The sequence below is a fragment of the Pagrus major genome, chromosome 6 (assembly GCF_040436345.1).
Source record: "Pagrus major chromosome 6, Pma_NU_1.0".
NCBI lineage: Eukaryota > Metazoa > Chordata > Actinopteri > Spariformes > Sparidae > Pagrus > Pagrus major.
In genome coordinates this window covers 10,834,837-10,861,843 of record NC_133220.1, presented here as the reverse complement: position 1 = coordinate 10,861,843, position 27,007 = coordinate 10,834,837, and the positions used below count along the sequence as shown (strand labels likewise).

The window sequence follows — 27,007 nt, the reverse complement described above, 5'->3', positions numbered from 1 at the left end:
CCGTTCTCATGGCTGAATGTTAAAAAACGAAAACACAACCAGCAGCTGCTACAACCAGTTAGCTTAGCTTCACACAAAGAGTGTCACCCAGCGCAGACTACAGGAAATAAATGGTCTTGACCAGAGATGCCCTGTAAACGTATTAAGAAATGTGTATTCTAAGATTTTTTGCGCTAAAGTTGATTTGTTGCTTTCTTTTCCAGATCTCAGTCCACTTCCTCTGACCAACCATGAGCGGCGGAGTGAATATCAAAGTCATATCTCAAAGTCAGAGCGACGCAGGTGTCAGCTCGAGTCTGCCTTTACCTCGAAGCATGATGCCTCTCTCCAAGATGGACCCCAAACAACAATACGGTGGCCCCCCCAACCCCACAGCGCAGTATCAGCACGCCGCCAAAAGACGACCCTCCTACCCTTCATCCTCTGCTTCCTCGACTCCTTCAGAGCTGCTGAGAGGTGCAGCTTTAAAGAACCACCTGCTGCAGCAGAAAGCCGCCGTGTATTCTCACCGAAGCCCCGCAGCTACGGAGCGAACCGACGGCACGTGCTCGGCGTACAGCAGCCCTCAGATACCAAAGAGAGAAGTCCCACGCTCCAAAGACACACTGGACCTCCGCACCAGCACGCTGACCCACAAGGCTTTGCGAGACCTCCAGTTGAGACGAACCACCAACAAGAACTGGACCTTTGGAAAATATCGGCTGAGCAATGTGGACAACGCGGCTGAGGAGGACGCCTTGTGCCGACTCTCTGCTACTGTCCAGTTAGGCCACGGAAGAGGACGTCTCATGTATACTAAAGGTGCTAATGGGAATGTGATATCAGGCGTGTCTTCAGCTGGAATGGGCAACAACCAAAGAGAGGTGAGGAACGTCTCCAACCTGCGAGAGGTGTCCAGTAACAAACCAAAGTCTTCTCATCCACCATTCAACATGAAGCGCAGAGGGAGTGAGCCAGGAAGAGTCAACATGGCGGCTGTTGCTCCCTTCAGGTTCAGGTGAGGGCAGTGTTTCATCTTTAAAGATGGGGAGATGAGCAGTAAAAGAACAAACTGCAGTTTATTTTTAGGACACGTCGAATACGATGCAGCCTCAGGGCTTCCCATGCCTTTTATAAGTAACCATCTGTTTTAAAAAGAGTGTTGTCCAATTTACGTTGCATGTACTCAAAATTTAATCTGCTTTTTGTTTGTTTCTTAGACCATTAAATTGTTTGTCTCTGTTCCTGCAGGTTTCAGGTCCACGAGGACCAAGATGCCTCCCTTGACGATCTTAGTGACTGTTCCTCTGACTCCATGGAGGTCTGCTGTGACGATTTTGGTGAGTCTCTTTGAATCTCCTCCCACTGATCTTTTTCAACCCGGGAATACAGACACACCTGATGCTCTAAAGCAGTCGTTCTCAACCAGGATGTATCGTCTGATCAAACGGGTCAAAGGGTGATTGGAAGGGAAACACTGAAAATTCTTCTTCCTCAGGCATCTGGGGATTATTACATTAAACACTGAATGGCTCCTTACAGCTTTTCCAGTGTATTGTTACGTGTAGCACAAATAGTGAGGACCCAAACACAAGACACTCAGGAGGCAGGCAGGGTAAAGAACAAAAGGTGAGCTTTAATAACACAGCTGAGGTCTATCGGAAATACAAAAGGAAGTCACCAAAAAGCTGGGAATAAAAGGAAACAAAAACAAAGGAAGCAGGCAGGGGCATGTACAAGAAATACAGAAACTAAAAAAAGGCACAAACCAAAGAAGCACTGGGAGGAACACAAGGAATACGAGGAACACAGGAGACACAGGACTGACGCTGGGAAACAGAAGAGACAAACTGACAAAGAGAAAGAGAAAAACACCGGCGCTAATAGACAATTAACAAATGAAACACAGGTGAACAGGAAAGAAAGGCAGGAAAAGGACAAAGGGAGGAAGTGAATAGCACATGACACGAGGAAAAGTCTCCAGCAGCCCGAAGATCCCAGATTGATTTGACATTATTTACACCCTTTATAAAGCCGATATATTCACTGCAGCTGCTAAGCTAAACGTGTTAGCGTGCAACCCATCTGAAGTGTGTGCATGAGCTCGACCACATGTCAGCACACGTCACACGTGGGCTTCCAGAGACTTGGATTAAGCCAGATGAGCTGTATGGAGCCATTTTATTTAGTTTTTTTTTTACATTTTAAAACAAGTCCCCGTCCACTTCTGCTGTTTATGAGAATGCTGCAATGCTGTTCTCCTTTGAAGCAAACTTTCCATCGGCATGAGGCTGAGTAAATAATGACTGAATATTCATTTTGGGTTGAATTTATCCACAAAATGCAACATCCCCAGTTTGGGATGTCTAATTTCCCTCCCCTTGTTATCTCTCTATATCAGCTGTCCAATTAAAATCCCTAAAAATACATTTAAAAAAAAGAAGCATCCACAGCTAAGACATATTCAGGGGGTCGTGTAAAGTTTTTAAGAAGTCAAAGGCCAAAAAAGTTGAGAATCACTGCTGTAAACCTTCTAATAAGCACTAACTCTGATGCTCAAAGATAAAACAGGTGAAATCTGAAGGTTATCATCCAGGATCTTTAAATTTAAGAGCAGGCGGTCTATAAAGTTTAATCACTTTGTCGACTTAATAATTCAATTCACCCTTTGTCCTTGAGACGTACTCGTCCTACCTCTGCGAGGACAAGTCACTTAAAATTTGGAAAAAAACAGACTTTTTCACTCAGTTCACAGAGTTCACCCAGTAAGGTATGCAAAACCCTGTTTTTCCAATTATATTATATTGCATCCTGTAACACCCAGGCTTTAATATGGCTAAATGTTGACACTGGACTCTGTTCAGCGCGACAGTTGTTCTCACCAGAGCTCCTGCCAACTCACAACGAAAGCTTCATACTGTAAGCACCACCTGTTATGTGCATCAGGATTTCCTGAAATACTTCCTTTCTTTCTTTATGTGGGAAAACACAGACTCTTGGCAGCGAGCGTTTCTCTCAAATCACACAGCTCTGTTAATGTTGCGCTGTTTCTCAAATGTGTCCGTCTCTGGTGCGCCATTGTAATTATATATACATCATCCTGTCAGTGCTGCGTTAAACATTAAAAGTGGAATGTTGTGTTTGCTCTGAAGCCTGCAACAACTCCGTTCCTCAAACATCTTGTTGCTTGGACACCCTGTGTTTGCTTGGTCAATATTTCATTATTTTAAGAAACTCGCTGAGTGAAGCCGATCCTCCAGAAGCAGATAAAACCACAAGAAATTCAGTCAATTAATTCCAATTAACGAGAGATTTACATAAAGATCAACTCTAATACTGTAAGTGATATTGATGTTAGTAAGTAAGCGGACACTCTCCTCAGGGAGGACAGCCGTGACCACAAAACAGAATTAATACTTAAACGTGTTTGTTGAGTTGGATGTTTTTCCAGAAGCCTCGTCGTTTCAGCATCATTTAATGTTAAAACCTGCTGTCATGTTGGAGACAGAACAAGAACTTTCCAGACCTCAAACAAGTAACAGAAATATACCCATCAAACATTAAACACACACTTCTGATCATCTTTTCAGATGCTCAAATAAAATATTGAAAAATAAACAGGACTGGGTTTACAGCAGGGCGAGAAGTTCTTTAGTGTCCTACTTGTAGTGCATTCAGGTGGTGATGGAATAATCGGAAAAATTAGTTCCCGGCAAGGAAAACTCACAAAAACTCAACAAAAATGCTAAAAGTCAGCAAAAATGTTGGTACATGACTTGCCGACTTTGACGTCATATATGCAGAAACGGTGTGGACAAAAGAAAATGTTCGACTGGTGGTAAGAAAGTTTATATTAATTCACATATATCAAGTTTTGCTCACGTGTAATTTGATATATTTGGTTGTAACTGTTAGTTGCTGTCCAGACGAGTGACCTGGACTAGTTAAAAAGTTATCTACTAGCATTAACCGTCAAATACAACACGTCTTTGTAGTGTCATTGTTCTTTCTACATTACTACTTAAAAGCTCACGAACAAAACAAAGTCGGAAGAGCGACAGACACAGTTAGACACAGTGGTGCTTCGAGCTAAATGCTAACATCAGGAAGCTAGAATTGTCAGGATGAGTTCGCCTTATATTTTAGCGTGGTAGCATGCTTACATTTGAGAATTAGCACTAAATGCATCGTACAACTGATGCAAACATAATTAGTTTGACCTATATTTAGTCATAATACATCATAATGTTAAGGACCAGCATGGCTAACAGTATATAAAACTAATTTAGAGGCTCTGTGGAACTTCTGTGCTTTGCTAGAAGCTGGTTGTTAGTTTCTGTTAGCAGACTCCATTTCTAAACTAACGTTAGCTACTGTTGCTCTCTGTTAGCGGAGAAGAGAGATGCAGTCGAGAACTTGCATAAAGTCAGATGCTTTGGACTGTTTTGGACTGAAAATCTGACCCGAGCCCTTCACAAAGAAATCCACAGTCCAGCAGCATTAAACAACTATGAGGCTGATGGCAATGTCATTAGTTTGACAGATAATCAGTTATAAAAAGTTCTGGACTAGCTCCAGCATGGCTAAGAGGAGTAATTAAAACAAATTAAAGTGTACTATCAAGTGAAATGTAGTAATTAATTGACATTATAATCAATTAAATGACTGTGTTTACAAATAGTCTGTCAGCACTAAAACACTACCTGCTAGCAATTAGCATCTGTCTGTTTAAATTAATGACTGATCTATAATTGAAGTTGTTAATTCATAGTGAAAACTAAATGGCAAGCAGTGTCTGAAGTATTATGTTCAAAACCTAAATTACAAGCCTGAATTACATGACAAGAAGTCATTTTGGCTAACATGCCTGATTCATATTTGTCACCCAACATGCAGATATAATTGCTGGGGGCTGTGATAAAATCCTTTAACTGTCTTCTTAATTATCTTAATGACTCGGAGGGCTGACAGCCTCCAGGCAGCCTCCTCAGGGAGAGACCGGAGGCTGAGTGGTCCTAGCCGAGGGTGGACAGATGCAGGACTGAGAGATTGAGTGGTTTGATGCGGAGGATCGACTTTCACCTCCTGTCTGGGAGTTCTTCATGTCCCTGCTGGACGGACCGGAGGGACGCTTAAATTCTGTTTTTGACCGGAGAGCAGAGAGATGTGTCTTTGTGAGCCGTCATCCGGCTTCAACTACAAATTTGCTGGAAGATTAAAAATATGGTTGCTTTCATGACATTCAGTGGAAACATCTGCAGAAACTAAAGCTCGGTGAGGATCTCTGGTGAGAAATCTTACTGTACTTTGAAAATGACTAAAGTTTCATGGTAGGGAGACTCACTGCTCCAGGATTAAAACAAAAACCGCAAATTAATCACTCGTGCACATGTTTAAACTCAGACAAGATGGCTTTACCTTTGCTATCACTTCCAGCTGCTTGACGTCATCATCAATAGACTCTTGCTGAGCACATGAAGGGAAGTTTAGTGAGAAAACTTGAGTAAGTGTTCAGGTCAGTCTTCTTCCCTCGGGCTGATCTCATTCCAGCAAACACAATGATTTTATTAGATCGCTTTTTACGAGTTTAATTATCTGAATAATTACCACATGACTTCAACCTCGTGCACAAGCATGATCTTTACATGTTCCTTTGACACGATTCTTCAACCTTCATGTGACCGTGTGCACATTAACATTGATGTTATCTGTGGGTTTCCCCCTTTGAGCACGTGTGGAAGTCTCCCAGACATTCTTGAATCTGCTGCATTATAGCAGCTGGGATGGATACATGTGCTGTCCAGGGAACAGGCAGCTGTGTAGCTGGCCTGTCATAGCACACACACACATGCACGCACCCACACACACACACACACACACACACACACACACACACAATGTTACTCAGATGGCCAGTTGGAGAGAGAGAATCAGACCCAGATGTGAAGGAAAGCAAATGAAAGATGCAGCCCCACCCTTCTTAGTCCTGAGAAGTGGTGGTGATGTTTCTGCTGTCATATTTACAGAATCAGTATTTCTTTGAATCTGTCCAGAAGTTTAAGGGACATTTAACTCAAGACCACAAATGTTAACCTTCTGTTGGCGCTAAAAGAGGAGTCAAGGGATCACTAAAGTCATTAGCATTTATGCTCTAGGGACATATGTGTACCAGATTTAGTGGCAAATCTGGTGGAAAAAACTAAATGTCACCATAATCAGGAAGATTCCTCCACAAGGGACCTTGAATGTCTGTAGAAACGTTTTACCCATCAAATTTTGTTGTTGAGATATTTTGATCTAAACCAAAAAAGACAATATTCCAACAAAGCCGTCAACATGGCCAACAAAAATGAATATCCCACCAAGTTCCCATGAACATGCAGTCATGCAAACCACCACAGCCGCCCTCTTTCATTTCTCCAATCACCATCTTTAAAAGGTCAGCGTTGTGATTTTTGTGCATATCCCAAAAAAAAAAAGCTGTTTTTATGGAAGTCATTATTAGTGTTGAAAAGTAGCTGTGTTTATCCTTCCAACCAGAAATGTGGGCTTTTTCTTTTGTGCATGTAACGCCAACCAAGGCTTACAAACTGTTAGCTAGGTAATGCACAGAGCTGATTGTAAAACGGGCAAGAGGTTGTGTCCGAGGTCATCTACGGTGTTTTATGTACTGCAATGCAGTCAGGTTGATAAATGGGAGTGAAGATAAATCCACTTTAAGTAAAAAACTCATCTCTGGGCTCCTGTCGGTTTAACAGCTTCGGATCAGAGCAGAATCCGCCTTTTGTTTTGTTCTGAAAAAAAGCTACATTTGGAGTTAGGCCTTATGCAAAATATCCAACAGAATATGCTGTTTACATGACCTGTATTAAATTTGGAATATTGTCATAAACTGATTAATAGTAAAAATATGAGTGTTCATGTAAACATGCCATTACTAGAGCCACTAAAATCTAGATGATAAAGTATAAACTCCAAAAAGGAGGTGTTGGTTCGCACAGATGTCCTATGAAATCATCTAAGTCTTGCAAAAATTTGGCACGCTGGAATTTGTTATCCTATGATTCATTAAGAAATCCCCACGTTCCAAAACAAATGAGCTATTCACTGCATCATGGGAGTAAAGGTCTCCGTCAGTGATCCAGAGTCAGCAGGGGAGCCCTGGACCTCGTGATGAGAAGGAACAAGACACGACATTGTTTCCAGGAACTAATTGCCAGATCAAACAACCTCACTGGTCCACGGGCCACCGCAGGTGCCCTGAAACCAAAATAAAAAAGTCAGTGAAGTGTACTGCGAACCCCATTGTGAGCGTTAGAGTCGTACCCTGGGGCTATTGTAGCTAGCAGGTCAATCATATCCATTGGATTTGCACCATCTAGCATGCTTGTGTTCAGTCATGCTGTGTTATGGAAAAGAGCAACCATCCACTCACTCATCTACTTAATAAGAACTGAAAATAAACTATTCACCAGCATTGCATTTGCATGGTTTTTATTTTGTAGAGCACAGGGGTTGTGTAACAGCAGTTTATGGAAAAGGTAAATGTTTCTTTGGCAGCTGTGTTTGTGCACAGCAGAGAGGTCTGCTGCAGATGACATGCAGGCGATGAGAGAGGGTGGTTTCCATGGAGCAGCGCTGCATGCGAGCGCTGCGGAGCCTCCTCAATCCTCCTGAGAGACGGCGGAGTGGAATATCTGAAATAGATGATTATAGTCATATGTTTGCAAAAATCCCTGCCTCAAAACAATGTGACTGGAATTTCAATTTGACACAATCCCGTGCGTGTCCGTGTGCGTTCGTGTGTACATGAGTCTTACACCGATTTGAAGATATTTCCAAAGTGTGGTTTTGGGTGTGTTACTTGCTTACACTGGCACATCTTGTCGCTCGCTCAGTCTGCTGAAGTGAAGTCACCGATTTGGCTGATACACTTTTTAGGATTTCAAGCCAATTTTTCTCTCTACTCCTTTATCGAGAAGTGGACCAAAACCACCCAATTTACTTGTTAGTTCTACAGAACATCACGTTATGCGCATTACCTTTTAACGTCTATGTCAGGATTGTTGATATTAGATGACGAGAGTAAGGTTGTCTATTTATAGCAGGGCAACACAGAGCTGATTTTAAGCATTTGATTTATCCATCTGTAAATCTGGAACTGATATCACAAGGAAGCTCAGACAGGATCAAGAGATAATCTGGATGCTCCAGTTGTTGCATTGTGGTGGCTTTTGACAGTGGTAATAATATACGCTACGGTGTGTAATTACATATCTAAACATGTACGCGCTCACAGTAATAACACGTCCACTATCACACAAATCAAGCATCATGTTGAGTGTACTGAACAGGCAACACTGGAGGTGAGGGAGGGGGAGGGGGAAGAACAAAGGAAGCAGAGGAGATGGTGGGAAAAACGTGGTGTGTTCGAGGGGAATGGTGCCTGGTTCTGAAAGCCACAGATGATCATTTTCTCATCGCTTTCTTGCATTTCACATATTCTGCTGAGGCACGGCGAAGCATCTTTAAATGAAGGGAAAACGAGGGGAAGGAGGAGGGAGGATGGGAGGGAAGTCGGAGGCGAGGGAGAGGCAGCAGAAAGCGAAGGGGGAGGAGGGAGGAGGGAGCGTTGTTGCGTCTGCCGCCGCTGTCATTCCGCTGCTGCGCGGTTCAGCGGCAGGAGGGTGTGCTGAAGGGAGGAGTGTGGAAAAAACGGAGGAAAGCAGAGGGAAGGAGAGAAAGGGAGTGCCTGGGCAGCACTGCAACAGCTGCAGCTGCAGCAGCCTGACAGGACCAGAGAAGAAGAGAAGGAGGCAGAGGGAAGAAAGACAAGGCTGCAGGATTGCTTTGTTTTTTTTTTTAAGGAAAAAGGGATTGATAAGGAAGCCTGTTTTCTCCCTTGCTGATGCTTTTCTATATGGTCTCATGCAGGAGGCATGCTTGGAAATAGTGTGAGAGGCAGAGGAGATTTGAAGATGGAAAGGACGGATAGCACAAAGGCATACGGCCAAGCAGATGGCAAAGGAGTTGGTATGGCAGCAAAGAGGGCCAAGTCTGGTGTGCCCCAGAGCACACAGCGGGGTGAGCTGAAGGTTTACCGGCCGGGTAGCTCTGACGGCAGGCTACCAGTGCCCTCCAATCTCCGCAAGCAGAGGTCTATGACAAACCTGGCTGTACTCACTGATGCTGAGAAGAAGTTACACCTCTATGAGCCCAAGTGGTGCGATGACATGGCCAAGCCCGGAGCAGGACAGACCAAGATGGGTAAGCCAAAGACGGCAGGGGGTGGCAGCACTGCCGGAGGAGGTGCCCCCCTCTCTAGAAATCTATCCAAATCTGAACACTCGCTGTTCCAGGGCAAACCCAAGCCCTTCAGCCCTCTGGCTGCTCCGTCTGCTCTGAGCAAGCAGAGTCGCATTCCTCGTGGTCCTTACGCTGAGGTGAAGCCCCTGAGCAAGGCACCTGAGGATGGCAAGTCAGATGACGAGATCCTGTCCAGCAAGGCCAAGGCCAACGGTAAGAAGCAGGGAGCCGGAGCCGGAGGGGAGTCCGGTTCCAAAGGCCAGGGAGAGGAAGGGGGAGACAAGCCCTTCCTGAAGGTGGACCCAGAACTGGTGGTGACAGTGCTGGGCGACCTGGAGCAACTGCTCTTCAGTCAGATGTTGGGTGAGTACGGCAGGGAAGTCTTGACACCTCTACAGTACGTGCAGCCGCCATGTGCTACAACCCGAACGCCCCGCTTGTACGATTTCTCGGCAGCACGCCCCCTTTGATTCAGCCACCATACGGCACCTGCTTCCTGCTGCAGACCCACATTCCCCCTGAGCGGATTTTATGCAGCTCTGAGGGGAAAAAAAAGGAAGACGTCCTTGTTGTGCTTGCAAAGCATGCTCCTCCTCTTATTGTTTCATTGATTGCTGCATCAGTTTGACATTTAAAGCTGAATGTTTAGTAGAAAACCAAAGCTTCAGTGATGCTCTATTGTTCCTATTCCTCCAGCATGTCGCTCAGGTGTCTGAGGCTCGGTGCCGTTGATTGTGAGAAATATGCTTGCTTCCCTGTTACAGCATTGCCGGCTGATTGCATGAAAAAAAGCCTGAGGGGTTTGGGGATTATTACCAGCACGCTGATCTCCTTTGTAAAGCTCTCGTTTGCTGCAACATGTGCCGATGCACTCGAGGGTCCATCCGCTGCTCCACGTACGCTTCCCAAAAGAGAGATGGGGAAGACGGCATGCCATATTGAATTCATTTCAGGCACACAGACACGTATTTTGCCTCCTCCCAGCTCCATTCATCTGTAGAGCCATGACAGATGGTTCACACCCCGTCTACTACAACGGTTTAATGGCAGAGAAAATGGCTTTCTCTCTGGAGGTGTAGGTCAGGTTTATCAATAGGATGGGCTTGATGAATATTAAGGGTATTGATCGTGTAATGGTCATTGCAATTCAGATGACTTCATCATTTTTGGCTTGTTTTCCTTTGAATATTAAAGCATGCCTCCTTGTTTAATGGCAGGTGTGGTATGTTTCTTATTTTGGTCACGTGACGGGAGAAGGTATCCTTGTTTTTACCCAAAATTTAGATGCATTACAATTAAAATCCAGTTATGCTCTCAATTTTTCCTCTAAGGTTATTGGATATCTTACAGTTTAGTTGTTTTACTGTTTAGTCCTTAAATCTATTGGCCATTTTAGTCATTATTGGGTAGAAAATTTGTTTTGCAGAGGCTGAACATTTTGCAGAAGGGTTTAGATTTGGGTTTCTGATTACATTTTTTTTGAAAAAAGGTTTTAAAGAATTTAAAGATTATAATTGAAGTGTGTGTTTATCACTCATTCATGCTAATTGCACTAATGCATTAACTAATTTTCCTAAAATCCAATCATTGACACATGTGGTTCAGGCATGTCATCAACAAGCGTTTAACGCATTTGTTATTCCATTGCTCCAGTATCATCAGGAGAGCATGTTCTCTGGTGCATCTTAATGAACACATCTGTGGTGATTTAATCTGCTCTCCATGCCTCATTAGCCTGTATGGACGTCTATCACTCATGTTAGTCACACTTTAAGTAAGAACTGTAAACAATAAGGTAGCAGATAGCAGAAAGGCATCACTGGGTTCAACCACAACCAAAATTTCTAAAAGCTCGGCGGGATCGGCCACCACACCCACGTCTGCGTTATTAACCTAATTGCATAAAATTTGCAGCAGAACGCCTCAGGCTGATACATCTTTTCTTCTCAATGTAGCATTTTGACCTACATGACATTTCCAAATCAATTGAAAGTCATTATTTCCCAAAAAGGGAGTGTATTATCTTGATGAATTATTTATCATCATTTAAGATGGTAATCCCATGCGGGCCTTTGACACGAGTCAAGTGCTTTGTGCCCATGAAATGGAAAACAGCCACCAAAATGGAAACACAGCATGGTGACGGAAAGGCGGGAACCTGCCACAACACCGATTATTGACTTAGATTGATCAGCAGATAAGATGTCTTTATATTGTGATATATATGTTTTACATTCACAGCTGCATCATCTGAACACTGTTTAGTTTTAGACTGAAGGTTTTTTGTTCTCCGTGTACTGTACTGCACATGTACAGTAGAGAAGCTTGTTACTGTAAATAGATCTTTTTATTCATAGTCTGCAGTATAATTCAGGCTAGTTTAATGCTTAATCTGTACTCTGCTTCTGCAGCTTGTCTCATTATAAACTCCCTGAAAGGATGCTTTTATTTCTGACCATAGAGGGCTTCTTTGTTGTTTATGACATCAAGAATCATCAACTTAGTAATGGGCCCATTTATTAAACTCGCCATGTAAGTTTGTGCACCATGGCTGTCATCCAATCCGGGTACGCCGCATGCCACCGGCTCATCACGAGACAAGGCTGCAGACCCAAACAAAATAAAACGTCCTCAATCCAGATCTAGATCAAATTGACTTTACATGCTTTTTTTATGATTTGTTAATCTTGCAACTCCTTCCTCATCACACAGGGCTATTGAGTTTGCACTGTCCGCTGTGTAATAAATGAATATAGACTATAACCTGAAATAATTTTCCTGAAATGCACGTCAAAATGATAAATGTAACATGACAAATGGATTCTAGGTCATTAGATTTATATTCATGAAGGAAGCAGAAGATCAGAGTAGTGCAGACAGCAGTACTCCTGGAAAACAACTCTCCTCTAGACAGAAAGGGGATGAGTGAACCTCATTTCGATGTAATTATATGTGATCTGTCATGCAAGATATCAAACGTAGCGATGGCCTACAGCTATCCGGAATCATAGTGGAGCAGTGGATATCTGGGTATATGGGTGAAGCAACGATCAGATGGCATTATTACAATATGCGGAATACAAGGGTCATTAAATGTTGACTCTTAAAGGCACAGTGTAAGGAAAGGTAACATTTGTAAACACTAGAATGACACCCGGTAGAGCGCATACCTCCGCCGAGGCCCAGTACTCCCTTGAGGTAGTCACTCATAGATACCAGCCATCTTAATACACCAGATATCAAGATCCATGCAGTATTCCCAGAGAAATTCATGAAAATGTCCCTTTATCTGGATCCACACCGAAAGTTAACAGTCTATTCTGAGCCGAGACCACACTTACCAACCCTCCCGGTTATCCTGGGAGACTCCCGTTTTTCATTGCCCTAACCCGGTTTCCTCCTTTCTTCCGATTTATGATGAAGTTTCACCCCTTTTTCCACTTTCACTACAGCCTGCAGTCTACTGTTCTGTTGCGTCCGTCCTCCTCATTGAGTCAGAGCTGCACAGATAAATGGAGAAGAGAAAGTACTCCAGAAAATTTCAGATGTCCTGAAGAGAAGGAATCCTGTTTCTTAGAGAAAGTTTTAAAGGAAAAGGGGCAAGCATTTTGTTAAATCTGCCACGTTGATATGTCTGTTAATCAAGGGGGTCCCACCACATCAATCACCATCTTGAGGTTGTCGGGCAGTGGCGTGCACAGACTCTCGAAAAAAAGGAACAAAAAGTGATGAATTTTACTTTATGTTGAGATTCATGCAAGTTCATGTCCTGCTGACAAGTCAACCAACCCACCATCAAACACAAGTAAAGCATTACCTCTTTGGCGAAGGTAATAAATGGTCTCATAGTCGAGTGATATCTGCTGGCGTACCATTTGTACCATATGGTATTCATATGTGATAATGGTATGTCATGCTTCCATTTTGAACTAAACTATTAGCCAAAGCTGCAAAATGATCAGCTGTTTCAGCTTACAGAGAGTGTATTCGTGGCCCAAGAACCACATGAAAGATTTCTTTTGAAAATGGATGATTTTGATTGCTTTTCACCAGGAGCAATCAATGTGGCTGATTTCCCAATTCTAACTCTTTCTGACATCACTGTTAGTGCATTTCTTTTTGTTGAAGTTATTTTCCACTGGTTCAGCCATTGTGAGAAACTCAAGCTCTATTTGAGGTAAAAGAAAAGCCACCGCCAATAAAACAGGCTATAAAATGACCTGCAGAGGCTGATAAAGACACTCAGTCCTCTCACTGATCGTTTTGTGTGTTTATGGAAATTTGAGTGGAAATTAAACTGATGTGTCAATGAATTGGTGCCACACGTAGGACGTTCACTGTTGACTTAGCAGTGATTTTCAGGTTAATGACCAAGGGCTTTTAACTATACTTTAGAATTAATTTGTCCATACTTGAGCTGCCTGCCTCTGCACTTTCTCTATACAGAGCACTTCCTGTGTTGCATCATTCATGGGTCTTCCCCAATACACATCTGCTTCAGTGTCCGAGTTTTCCCTCTCTGTATCGTCGACATCGCTGCACTGCAGCGTGCCAGAGGACTGTCAGTCACTGCACAGTGCATAATGCATACAGTATATACTCAAGACAGATGTGATTCACATGTGTGCTCTGCGTCCAGGATTCCTGTTTGAGTTTATTCCCAGGAATTTATCACAAAGTAAATTAGCAGTATCCCAGAATGAAATTGTGGTTAGGTTGGTTGGGTTTATAGATGTGAAGTGACTAAAGGATTTATTCTAGACTCACTCATGTGTATTCTTTACATCTTAAACAAGTGTTGGACTTTATTGTGTTAGCCTTGACATTAGTAGATGTTATTCTATGCCTCTCTTCTTACACAAACCAAACTAAAATAAGCTAAACTAAAATAATTACCTCTTTTAGAAAGCCTGTACCTATCCCAGCATATGCTGGATGAGAGCGGTGGTGACTCCCTGAGGCTAAAATGTACATTTATGCAACTAATTTGCATCAACAAATGCCTTTTGAAGGAAACGTAAAGCCACCACAGGTACACTTTCTATAAAAATAATAAGGAAATGATGTAAACATATCGTACAACAAGGGGTTGATACTGATTGTGTCCCTAAAATGTTCATTGACAGTGTATTTCATTTTTCTGCCAAAATATATCCAACGTTTATTCTTGTAGCATCTAGAAGTTGAGAAGTTAGAAAAGAGAAGCTCACTAGATGTTTTTGTTGCTTTGAGTGGAACATGGAGCACATTTCTGACTACTGGAGACTGAAAGATGCTGAAAAATACAGTGGACAATGGTCTACTGGCTAAAGTCTTTAATCCCTCCCCATCTGTAATTATAATATCATGAATTATAATATTGCACTATATAAACTGTCCATTACTTGAGTCATTTTGTTGATGTCACATCTTATTCGTGCTGACAATCACATAATGCAATATGACACAGGTCACATTACATTATTTGTACCCGTAGATAGATATGGTAAGAAGTAGACGAGGCATCTGTACTGACACAAACAACAAAGACAATAGATAAACATGATGAATATAATATAACTCAAAGCTCCAATAACAATCATCATCATTTTGTGTACAAATCTCACATTACTCTTCAATATGAAGTTCACTATTAAAAGTGCACTATTTGGTTTGGGGAAGAAACCAGAAAAGAAAGCTCTCAATGGATTGATTTATTTTCAAAAAGCTTATACAAACTAAATAAACAAACTGTGTTTTCATGACTGAATAAACAAACTGACTTTAAAGGACAACGCAATTTCATACTGTTTTACTTTGTTGATATGTGGCAGACCCTGCCACCTTTCTAGCTTCAAACAGCTTGTTTATTCAGTCACTCATCAATATTGTAAATATCACAATTCTGAGTTTGAATTTCTTCTCCAAAACTACAAAGTGCCACTTTAAGTGTGTATTATATAGTAAATAGTGAATAAGTAAACAAGATTTAGGACAGATCTGTTAACTTCCATCAATTAGATTAATAAAAATAGGACTAAGATGACTTTTCTCAGGGTTTCTACTACATATATCAAATTGCATTATGTAATTCTTGTTGAAATAGAGCTAATCATACCTGAGCCCAGACTTGTTTCCACCAATATTTAAGATGAACTCAATATCTCATTTCAATAATCTCACACAGACTCGTAAATCATTACAGTGCTTGTCAATATTGTACATTTACAATACATCTATATGTAGTATCCAGAATCTATCTACTGGTTCCTCACTGAGCCTATATATTGTATGTGTTTTGGCTCTATGCTATAGAAACCATGTATTAAAACAAGCCTTCAGCTTCACTGCAGATTTGGACCGTATAGGATATCACAAGTGTTGGGCGTTAGATTGTGTTGTGAATGTGTGAACTGCATGTAAATGTTTGCGTGTGATATTGGCACTTACGATTCACACCCTGAATTAGTTCAACATCCTCTTATGAAACGCAGCACATTATTTGACGTGCGTTCCCCTGACATCTTCGCCTCTCCTCCAGCTATTACAGTTAATGCATCGAATGTTAATTTCTTTCTCCCCAAGGGTTTTTGCCTCCACATACTGCAGAGGAAAACCCCCATCTCTTTGTGTTTTTGAGACGGGGAGGTTTCTCTCATTTGTTACAGCTAACACAACAAGACTCCTAATTGTACTGTAATATTGATTTGCCATGGTCATGACCCACTGACTGGACACTTTTACATCACACGCAACCTCGTCCAAATCAGCTGACCTGCAGTGAAATGCTTTTAGCTGCAGTTCAGCTGATTGTTAGCCTTTCAACTTCAACTGAATGACTCTGAGATAATGCTCAATAAAACCAAAAAACAGAAGCTCTGGACAGAAAAAAAACTCCTTGAAAGAAATGCAGGTGTGGCTTGAATGTCAGAGTACATCCCCCTGGTGGGCAGTCTAAGTTACGGGCATCCTCTCAGTATTTCATTTTCAGGATGCACCATGTAGGTGCAGAAGGGGGGTAGAGCGGAGGTTACCATGGTGAGGGAGCCCATGGAGTGAAATTTGTCTGCCTAATGATGTGAACATACGTCGGCTGTGAGCTTACAAGGAAGACAAGTGTCGCATCAGTCCAGACACAAATAATGCAAGCGAGAACACATGCATGTGGAGGCAAATATAAGCTTGTGTGTGCATGCATGCCATGGACAGATCCCACTAAAGCAGCAGCTTGTGTCTGAGTTTTGTTTTGACACCCTGAATGTTTTATGACCTTTTGTTCTGCATGACCAACCCACAGACCCTGAATCCCAGAGGAAGAGGACGGTGCAGAATGTCCTTGACCTCCGCCAGAATTTGGAAGATACGATGTCGAGCCTGCGGGGCTCCCAGCATAGCCATAGGTAAGAGCACTATGTCTGCATTTTAGATTTTTGTATTGTTTGTCTCCTATGCCATTGGATATAACACATATATAACAAAGACAGTGTATGTTTTGTTCATGAATCCCTAAAAATCTGTCTTTGGTTTGATCTGAAAAGAATTACATGATCAAGCAACAGATAGTTTTGGATCGATACATAACACAATCATGTGTAAACAGTTGAGCTGTGCTCTCTTGGAGAGTTGCCACCTGGTTCACATCTGGCTTCCATTCTTCTTAAATAGCCCATCTCTGTTTCATGGTCGTGACTTCATTCGAGGAATCTCTGTTTTTGGCTCGGGCATTAATTTGTTGCAGCATAACAAGACACTGGTGGAGGACAGGTTTTTGTTTCATTTAGATGTTAAAGCCGGGCTGTAATATCCTGTGTAAAATGATGCAAGCAGAGAGACGACTCAGCTTATATCTCTTTAAACCTGCTCATTTTCAGGTTCATAATTTTATTTTAGGTTACTACAATAGTAAGTTTGCATGCTTTAAAGGTCCAATTTGTAAGAAAGTTGATTTTTGAGTCTCGTTCCTAACTCAGGTTGGGTTTGCCGACATCACAAAGTGTCAGTATTTGAGTTGGGAATGAGACTCAAAAATCATTTTCCTCACAAATTAGACCTTTAATAGTCAAAAAACACATCAGTTTCCTCGTACTGTGCAGTGCAGCAGCACCTCTGTCTGAAACGCTCTGTTTAAGCTCCTGTCTCTTTAAGGTCGCTCTGCTGAATACCCAGTCTGCTCTGATTGGTCAGCTCGCACACACCTGAGCCAGCACCGCTCACCATGTCTCCAGTCGGCTCTGTTGTGCTTTCAGCTTCAAGTTAGCTTCACTTCTTCTGCGAATTTATGCGACATGATGACGTAGTGTGATGTCAGGAAGTCACAGAATTAAAGGCGGGACTACTGATGAGGCGTTTCAGGAGCAGTGTTTTCTGTGGGAGAGAGGAGCTCCCGTTGGCACTGACTTCGGGCTTTTTAACTTTCAAGACCTTTTACATGCACAAGAACCTAAATAACACACTGAAGGAAAGGAAAAAAAAAAAAAAAAGGGACTTGCTTGCCTTTTAAACAAACAACTACATCACTATATGAAGTAAGGATTCTCACTCTGTCAGCTTCATACCAGAGTGGCACCAGTCTGACTCCATATTGATGAATTATCCATCAACAATGGATAAAAATACTCTTGTGGTTGTAGCCATTGCAATATTTATTCGGGTGAGCTGGTACATCTAGTTATGTAACGGGCAGACGCAGAAGATGCTTCCAGCCATTTGGAGGACATTTCTAACCCTGACCCACTTACAGGAGTGACTAGGTAGTCTTGGATATACTCACAAAATGATGGACGAGGTGTTTACAACAGCATGTTTGGGTGTGGTCATGAAAAGAAAGGTCCCTGGTGTAGGTGAATATATTGCTCTGAGATGCTGTATACCACAGAGATATCAGGCCATCCTTCACTTTGTCTTTGGACTCTAAAAGGCCACTTTTCTAGCTTTAGTCCCTGAAGACGATACAACTGCTGTATTTGGGTCAACAGCGACTCAATGCCGCTGTGGGTTTCTTTGAAGGACATCCGACAGAGAAAGAAAAATGTTCAGTTGGTCGCTCTGGTTTTTTTTGTCTTCTTGGATGCTTCCAGTATGTAACGCACACTGACCCTTCCTCAATGTGTCTCTCTAGCTGTATGGACAGCACTAACGTGGGTTATGACAGTGATGAGACCAACGCTCGCAGTATATCCAGCATGTCCAACCGCTCATCACCTCTCTCCTGGCGCCACGGCCAGTCCAGCCCTCGACTTCAAGCGGGCGATGCCCCGTCCTCCACAGGTGGAGGATACCAGGCGGGTAAGACCGGCTCGCAGTATACGGCCCATACCATGCCAGCTCGCTGCTCCAGCCGCATCAGCAGCACGTCACGCATTGAGCTGATTGAAGGGTTGGACGCGGATGACACCGACCTCAAGTCTGGTTACCTGAGTGACAGCGACCTTCTAGGAAAGAGCCTGCCGGATGACGACGACGACAACCTGGCAAACGGGTAGGAGAATCTGAAGATATACGCAGGGTTTGAACCTCTTGTTACCCTGACCACGTGAGCCAATCAATGGCTGCACGCTGGTTTGTTCTGTGACTTTGAAAAGGTCAGTTAGGATTTGTTGTCAACTTCCATTTTACTCACAGGCCTCGTGGACATTGCTGCATTTTAATGTTTAATTAAGATGAATATATTTGATGCTTTTTAACATTCAGCTGTGGTGCTAAAACCTTCATGAGGGAAAGTTTTCACGCCGACATCATCTGATTTCTGCTTTGTGGTGGTATCTGATGCTTTGCACTTGGCAGGCCGATCAAAGAGCTTCCATCAGCAGTATGTGCAGACACGCTTTAATTTTTTTCACTTGAAGGATTTCTCAAAAGTGCCCCTGACATTGTCAGAGGCTGCTGACTGTGAGAGAATGCTTTCAGACGTTTTTCACAGAGAATTTGAAGACTCATCAGGTGTCCGCTCGGTCACACAATAAATGCTCCCTCGGCTCTGACTGTTGTCAACAGAAACCGAAGAGACACAAAGTGACAGTACTTTTATAACTTCACCTTCTGTAACAGGAATACTTCTTCTACTTCTACTCCTTGTTCTTTCACACCTTCTGCTTCTTCTTCTTCTTCAGCTTCTCCACCTGCTTCTCCTCCCGCCTCAACACCTTCTTTAACTTCTTTTCCTTTTCTTTCTTCCTTGCCTTCTTCTTCTTCTTCTTTTTCTTCTCCTCCTCCTCCTCCTCCTTTTTCTTCTTCTTCTCCTACACCTCTTCTTCTTCTTCTCCTACACCTTTTCATTTAATCCTCTTCTTCACTACCGTCATCTTCACCTGCTTGTTCTCCTTCTCCACCACATTCTTTTCCTCCACCATCTTCTTCTTCCTTCCCACCATCTTCTTCTTCTTCCTACCTTGTCTTCTCCTTCCCCTCCGTCCTCTCACGTCCTTTGCATGTGTCTTTATCTAATTCTCCGTCCCAAGTTGACAGCTGACACTGAGAGTCAGAGAGTGGGAGAGAAAGAATCCAGGACAGTTGTCCACTGTGGTTTAGCAGCTTTATCGCTGTTGCACATGCAGTGGGATTTAAGCTCAGCCTCTGGAGCGCTCACTCGGTCCTGCTAGCCAGGTCACGTTCTTACTACAGAGCGCAGTAATGAGAAGAAACAGGAATGACACAGATTTAAATAAGTACAAATTAGAGCAGAAGAGAAGAAGAAAAAGTGTGAAATGGAAATAGGTTAATCTAAGTTTTGTAAAAAGTTGTAGCTGAGGTGACTCAGAATGGCATAATGGCATGGCTTGTCTACTTAAAGTTATTTTTACAAAAGAAGAAGTGTTGTATTCAATATAAACCGACAGTTAGCTCTTTGTGTACAGGTTTAGCATTTTGTTGTTCAGAGGGAGGTGAAAAAGATCAGACAGCGGGACCCCAATAAGGTTAGGATTAAACAGGGATTATGTCATATTCCTCAGCGTAACATCCATGCACTCGAAATCCACTTAAATCTGCCCTGTATTCTGTCCCGTCCCTCCCTGCGTCGGCTCTGCTGTGTTGGTTTAAATTTGTGTGAGAGGTGAGCGCGGGGGCTCGTCTCTGCTCTGCAGCACCACGGGCACCAAAGATGCTAATCATTTTATGTAACCGCTTTTTAAAAATGCTTCATCATACTCAGCGTTAGGCTACCAATGTCACAGTCCCTGAATGAACTTTCAAGGTGACTGTGAGACCTCCTGGTGGGTACCAACTGGTCCCTAGAGGTAGATTATTACAAGTTACACCAAAAGGATTATGGGTGTGGGTGTATTCATACATTCTGTCTTTTCCTGTGTGTTATCATGAGAGTAATAATAGGCTATTGTGGCTGCCAAAACACACCAATATATGGAAATACCGGGTGCTATTTTCTCTCTGACCTTGAGTAGGTTGCATGCTTATACTTGGAAGATGCAACACTGTGGAAACCCCTCTGATTTGTATGCTTTGCTGGTACATTTTTGGATTTGTTCAGTGGAAAGTATCCTTGATTTTTTTTTTTTTTTGCAGGGATACTGGAATGCAGCTGTTCTATAAATCAAGAATTAATCCTTCCTCATAAATACACCAAAAACCTTGGGTGTAGATAACTAGCTAATCCAGTTTTTGAAGCAGGCACAGCAGCTCATGCTCTAATTTTTCTTCTTACAGTATCCTCTCTTCTGCGATACATTTGCATTTTCACTGTACACCCCTTGTCACACGCTCACAGTTCAGCTCATGAGTGCCATTAGCTACCAGCTCTTGAAAATAGATCAGGCTCCTCCTGCGTTACCATGGAAACCAGCTGGTAATCGACAGTATGGAGAGGTGCAAATTTCTGCTCCCTTTCTCAAAAGCCCCAGTTCTGCATTTTCATACATTTCATTCATCTGAAATCAGCCCCGTGATAATCAACTAAATCTGAATGACAGAGTGAGACTTCTTACAAATCAATAACACTGTTGCAGTATTCAATATATAATGCTTGTATAATGTATAAGACCAATGTATAATGCCTATAATAATCTGTAACAAGACACCTATCTGCTGGTGAAACGATAAAGATACACAATGCACGTTGTTTATCAACAGGCACATAGCTTGATGTCTAATGGATATTGATTAACCCACACCAGACAGGAGTGGCTATCCAAAGGCTAAATGTGCACACACTGACAGTAATCACTGCGACTGTGTGTCTGCCTCATCAATAGTCTGATACCACATACATTCACCCAAATCTCTTCCTGAGCTCCAGCTCTTCTACATCAGAGCACAGCTTAATGATAATCTGTTTTGTCCCAGTTAAAGGAACGAAAGTATTCAAGTCTGTTTTATTAATCATTAATAGCATTCCTGTTTGTTTCTGGGAAACTGGGACTATTCATTTTTTATTACCGTTTATCATCCCACAAACATACAGACCTACAAAAATTAAACCTATAAAAGCTGCATGGCTGCCTACTGCTCCTAATACTTAAATGAAGAGCTCAAATTTGGCTATACATTGTCCTGTGTATGATTGTGTATATGACAATAACCTTTACCTTTAGAAGAACTCAGAAACAAGCTGGCAGACATTATAAAGTGGTTATCGTCAACATGTAAGCATGTTATTGTAATATTGGCCTACTTACACATCGTGCAGATATGGAACAACATGAATTCAGTTTGGGCACTAGGAGGCAGACAAACATTAGTCAACAACAACACAACATTAGTCCATTATTCGCATCCGTTTTAGCTCTGGTTTGCTCCTCACCAACTCTTGCTCTACGTCACCACACACGCATCATGCACAAGTCCTTCCTTTTTTTGTTTTTTTCAAGCTTTTTTTTATCGCTTGGCCTTGGTAGCTTTCCCTGTTCCATCATTGCCATTGTTGGTACCAGAACAGAGGGATCCTGCTCTCCATGACCGCCTCTTTATGGAGTTCTCTGTCCTGATTGGATAAAGTGGGCAGGGATATCAGAAAATGCCTTTACTCTTTTAGGAGAGGAGAGACATGGGTTACTGACCAAACACTGTAAAACAGTGATTACTGATGGAATATAAAGCTACTTAACACTTGTTCTAATGGGAACATTATGCTTACAGCAGCTTTAAATCACCACCTTGCTTTATGTGCTGTTGTTTCTATTTTTATGGTCATTCAGTCAATATCTTCAAACTGTTTTAAACTCAGATGTGGAAATATTAAGAACAGTTAAGTTACAACTGAAATTGCCATAATTATATTCAGCGTAATATTAGATTTATACCTAATTTCCCTTCTTGCCCTCAGTAAGCACTGCCACCGCTTGAAACGTTGCCTTAAACTTAATGCAACAAGAGTTTTTGCTCATTTCACTGAATTTTACGAGTACCACTTCCTCTCTGACTGTGTTTCATGTCTCAGGAGTGTTGAGCGGGCTTCTGATTTAGCCTCGACTACGTCTGACCAAGAATCATAACCGTTTCCTGTGGTTTCGTTCTTCACACCATTTTGGCAACGTTTAACCATCACTCATATGATATCATCCTATTGCAAGCCATATTTAAAGCGCTGGTTTATGAGCGGAGCAGTAATCACATTATATTAATGGTGTATGGTTGGTTTTTCCATATCTGGTATATAAATAACGCCGGCTGTCCAGCGTTCAGTGTCATTTTAAGAGTGTTCAGTCAATTATGGTTGATGTTTTGCAGGCGCTCAGCTGCAGCGTATGTAAGCACAGGTTAGCGTTTCATGTCTAATGCAGATGTTCATTACTCGTTTTTTCCACAACGTCATTTAGTTGTCGGGATGAATGCGATGCTTAATGTTTGTAGCAGAAGATGTGATTTTCGCAGGAGGCCCATCTGCCCGAACATAGTTATTGTCTCTGACAGATTTACGTATTATCTTGGCAGATCAACTGTTTAAAAACCCTTAAAATTGGAAGATCTCAATGAAAAACAAGGGCAAATATCTTTCAACGTTTGGTTTGGCTCCAAACTGTTTGGCCGACTGAGGAGAGAAGCAGCGAAGGGCACTTAGCTGCAATAAAGAGCTATTGATGACCGCAGTGCCTCATATAAAGCTGAAGTCGTGCCTTGGGCGAGCTTTTGTTCCACAACATGGTTTTGTTTCCTTCATCACCCTCTCTTAAAACCTGGAACACTAGAATACTAAGACTTGATATCTGTGGTATCTTAACAGAAGAATGAATCTCATGTCAGCTTTTCATTAACCCTAACTGGCTGGCAATTATGTTTGGCCATTAATCAAAATTCCTAGATTTCTAAAACTATTCAGACTTCATTCCTCTTTTCGTCCGTGCTGTAACCAAGCTCAGACCTCCTGCTCCTGTTACACCTTTTTGAACATTTAGGTGCAGCACAACAGGCTGTAAACACATCGACATGCCGCGTTATCACTTCACAAATGTCGATCTGGTGAACATGTTAGCAAACAGTTGCAGGTTTACAATTCCAGCGGTCAAAGAGCAATATCAGCATTCATGTGGAGTCATGTTTCTGGTCATGTGGTGAGTGTTTTTGGTCTCCTGAGATATATGTGTGGCTCAGTCGGCTGATTACTGTGTTCACCACTTAAACTGTTGTCAGTCTGCCTTTTGTTGCTGGACACTTAACATGAAGTGGGCTAATTAGAGCTTTGTTTTTGCTGAACTAAAACAGTTCAGTGCTATAATACCAAAACAAATAACTGAAAGACACTGAAATGCTCTGTGAAGCTGAGGGCAACTGCAAAGTTAGGTGTTAGTCCTCTGTGACTCCTTTCATATTGCAAATAGCCATTTGATCTACTGTTAATAAAAAAAAATGAACTAGAGCAGCTTTAACGGGACAGTTCACCGCAAAATAAAACATTTGAAGTGCTATTTTTCCGTCTCAATTGTTTGGGAGATGGCGGCTGTAGAGATGTCTGCCTTTTCTTGAATATAATAGAACTAGACGGCGCTTGGCTTTGTCAGCAATGTCTCTTTCCAGAAATCATGACCAGATTATTCAAGATAATCACCAGACCATGTCATGAGCAGTTTCAAGTAGAAACTTTTTTCTTTCACCGTACAGAAGAAGCCTGAGTTTACTCATGGACGAGAGGCTTATTAACAAGCTAGCTATACTAGCTACTGTTCCAACTTATCTGAGGGGGAGGCCATTAATATTTCCTTCTGTGTAGTGATATGGCTGACTGGTGTAGTTTAGTGTTTGTGATTTTTGGGTTGAACTGTCCCTTTAATATTACAACAAAGGCTGAGGGACATTTTTGCTGTCAAGTTCCTGCTAATAATAGCCCACATCTCATCTGTTAAAGCTGTTCAAAAGAACTGTAGATGACAGGAATTTCAAAGACGGAAGGACAGGGAGGTATATATTTATCTGACTCTCTACCCTGTTATATAATGTATCATTCTGTATATATAGTGCAAAAAAAATACAGATTATAATTTTGAAGACACATCTCTTTTACAGCAAAGTACAGTTGATCTAGATGCGTTATTCATCTGGTAAATGTATTTCATTTCATGAGAGCACCATATGCTGTTCATAGCCTCACACATGACACAGAACAAGCCACAGACAAAAAACACACTGCATGTGAAAGGAAATGTCCTGTCCTGTAGTCTTCAAGGTAACAGAGGGTTTTCGAGGCGATTATGTGGACATCTGGGGATCTGGACTGTACCATTTTCCATTTCTATACAGCAGCATACAGGCAGCAATGCAGAGCAGAGAAAAGGGGGCTGGTTCAGCAGCATCACACCTCGGATCATGCAGCAACACGGCTCGGGATGTGCTGCCATGGCAACCGTCTTCCACTGACCCACTGATGGGGCTGCCTTGTGTGTCAGTGTGATAGCTGCTGAACGGATGTATGTGTGGAGGATGTGCGTGTGCGCATCGACCGCTGGTGTGTGTGTGTTTGAGAGGGATGGAGGGAAACGCACCAGAGAAAATGAGAGAGAGAGAGAGAGAGAGAGAGAGAGAGAGAGAGGGAGGCTGACTGGTGTGAGGATGACATGCTAACCACTTAATTAGATTGTTTTGTAATTGACATTGTGGACAAGAGCTTTGTGCCTATACAGCTATTGTTTGTTTTTACATTTGCATCCCTGTATTTTCAGGATTTACAGAAGCAGTGGTTGTGGAAATGTATCTCATTCGTGCCATTTTTCCAGAAATCTGCTTGCTGAATCAGTGACATTTCTCAAAAGATGTATTTAAAAAAGCCTTTTATTAATCCTAGAATATTGTTTAATTGCCGACATGTCTTATCTTTTTAATTACTAGTATTTATCTTTTCTTGTTGGGGATTTTATTCCATTTAATTTCTGTATTTGAACCATCTGATTTTACTGCCTCAGTCCTTTAATAACTTTTCAATCCATGTAAAGCACTTTCTGACTTTGTCCTTAAAAGGTGCTGCATATATCTAGTTATTTATAGGTATTATTATATGATTGACCCCAAAAAGAACAAACATATTTAATTTCTTTAATAGTGAACGTAAACAGTTGCACGTTACAAACCAGACTGACACATTTTTTTCACGTGTTACAAACACTGAATGCATGTCATTGCTCTCTTCACCGACATTACTGTATATTGTAGATAAGCCCTTGGCTTAGTTTGCTCTTCTGGCAATGTCGTCTCCATGGTAACAACAATAAAGCTTTGCTCATGCTCGTGAGTGTATCCGCTCAAAGCTCAGCGTGCTCAGAATAAAAGCGAGTGTTTATAGTTTTCTAAATATTGGAATACTTTGCAGCCTCACTCATGGAAACTATCGACGAATGCATTCTGTAATGCACAGAGGGCTTTACTGCAGTCATCTGATCCTGGATCTGTGCCCCCGGCAGTCTGCACTCAATTTCCCTTTCCTGCCCGAGTTGGACCTTTTCTATAGCCACTGACTGCTCCCTTAACTGCTGAAGGCTCACACGTTTTCTGACCCACTTAAACCCATCTGCGAAAAAATTGGGCTCAGGCCTTTCTGCTCCGGTTCTCCGCAGGCGCTGCTGGGATTACAGTTTAGTGAGGTCACCACTTGGGGTCAGTTCTTTACGGGCTCTGAAGGAAGGGATGTTGTTTTTTTGCCTCTTACTACTACACACACACTCACGTAAAGTCATACACTTAATCACGTTTATATGCTTTTGTTCTAGCTGAGGTAATTTGTTATTTACATATGTTTCGAAATGGTTGAAGGAAGAGCAACAAAAACAAGCACCCGCCGTTAGAATCTGCTACGTGTTACCCAGACGTACAGTACCCACAGGCTCCCACAGCTCAAACACATCTGGGGTCAATATGGAGGGCTCATTCCCGAACAAGGGTCAGTGAAATACTGGATCTAGAAGGCCCACCCAACACCAAACCTGCCTCTGCCCTCACCAGCATCTTCAGCCACGTGTATAATGAACCATTACAGCAGCACCCCAGGGAGTGTGAATCATCCCTATATCATGTCTGCGTGTGGTCGTCTGCAGTTTGGATTCCACCGGTGCATAACACTGAGCCCCAGGTGGAAAATATGATACCATTCTGTATCACAGTGTTATATTTAAAAAAATAAATATGAATCCCATGGTACTATTAAATCCACCATTCCTCATTCATCTGTTTGTTGGTACAAAAATGTCATATTATCTGTTTTAGGTATGGCTAATAAAGTCTGGTGGGTTCAGATGAGTTCATAATATACTGCTTTATGTTGGATTTGGCTCTACTTCAACTGTGTGTTGATACCGAATCTGCATTACTC

At 42.2% G+C, this 27,007-nt stretch overlaps 1 protein-coding gene across 1 annotated transcript in view; it reads left to right on the top strand.

Moving 5' to 3' along the window:
• Positions 1 to 230: 230 nt before the first annotated feature.
• nav1b (neuron navigator 1b) overlaps positions 231 to 27,007 on the top strand; it is a 61,238-nt gene continuing 34,461 nt past the window's right edge. Inside the window, exons 1-5 of the mRNA XM_073469305.1 lie at positions 231 to 997; positions 1,231 to 1,319; positions 8,914 to 9,648; positions 16,562 to 16,664; positions 18,383 to 18,742. Of these exons, the coding sequence (XP_073325406.1) occupies positions 231 to 997; positions 1,231 to 1,319; positions 8,914 to 9,648; positions 16,562 to 16,664; positions 18,383 to 18,742 (2,054 nt within the window). The remainder of the gene's footprint in view (positions 998 to 1,230; positions 1,320 to 8,913; positions 9,649 to 16,561; positions 16,665 to 18,382; positions 18,743 to 27,007) is intronic.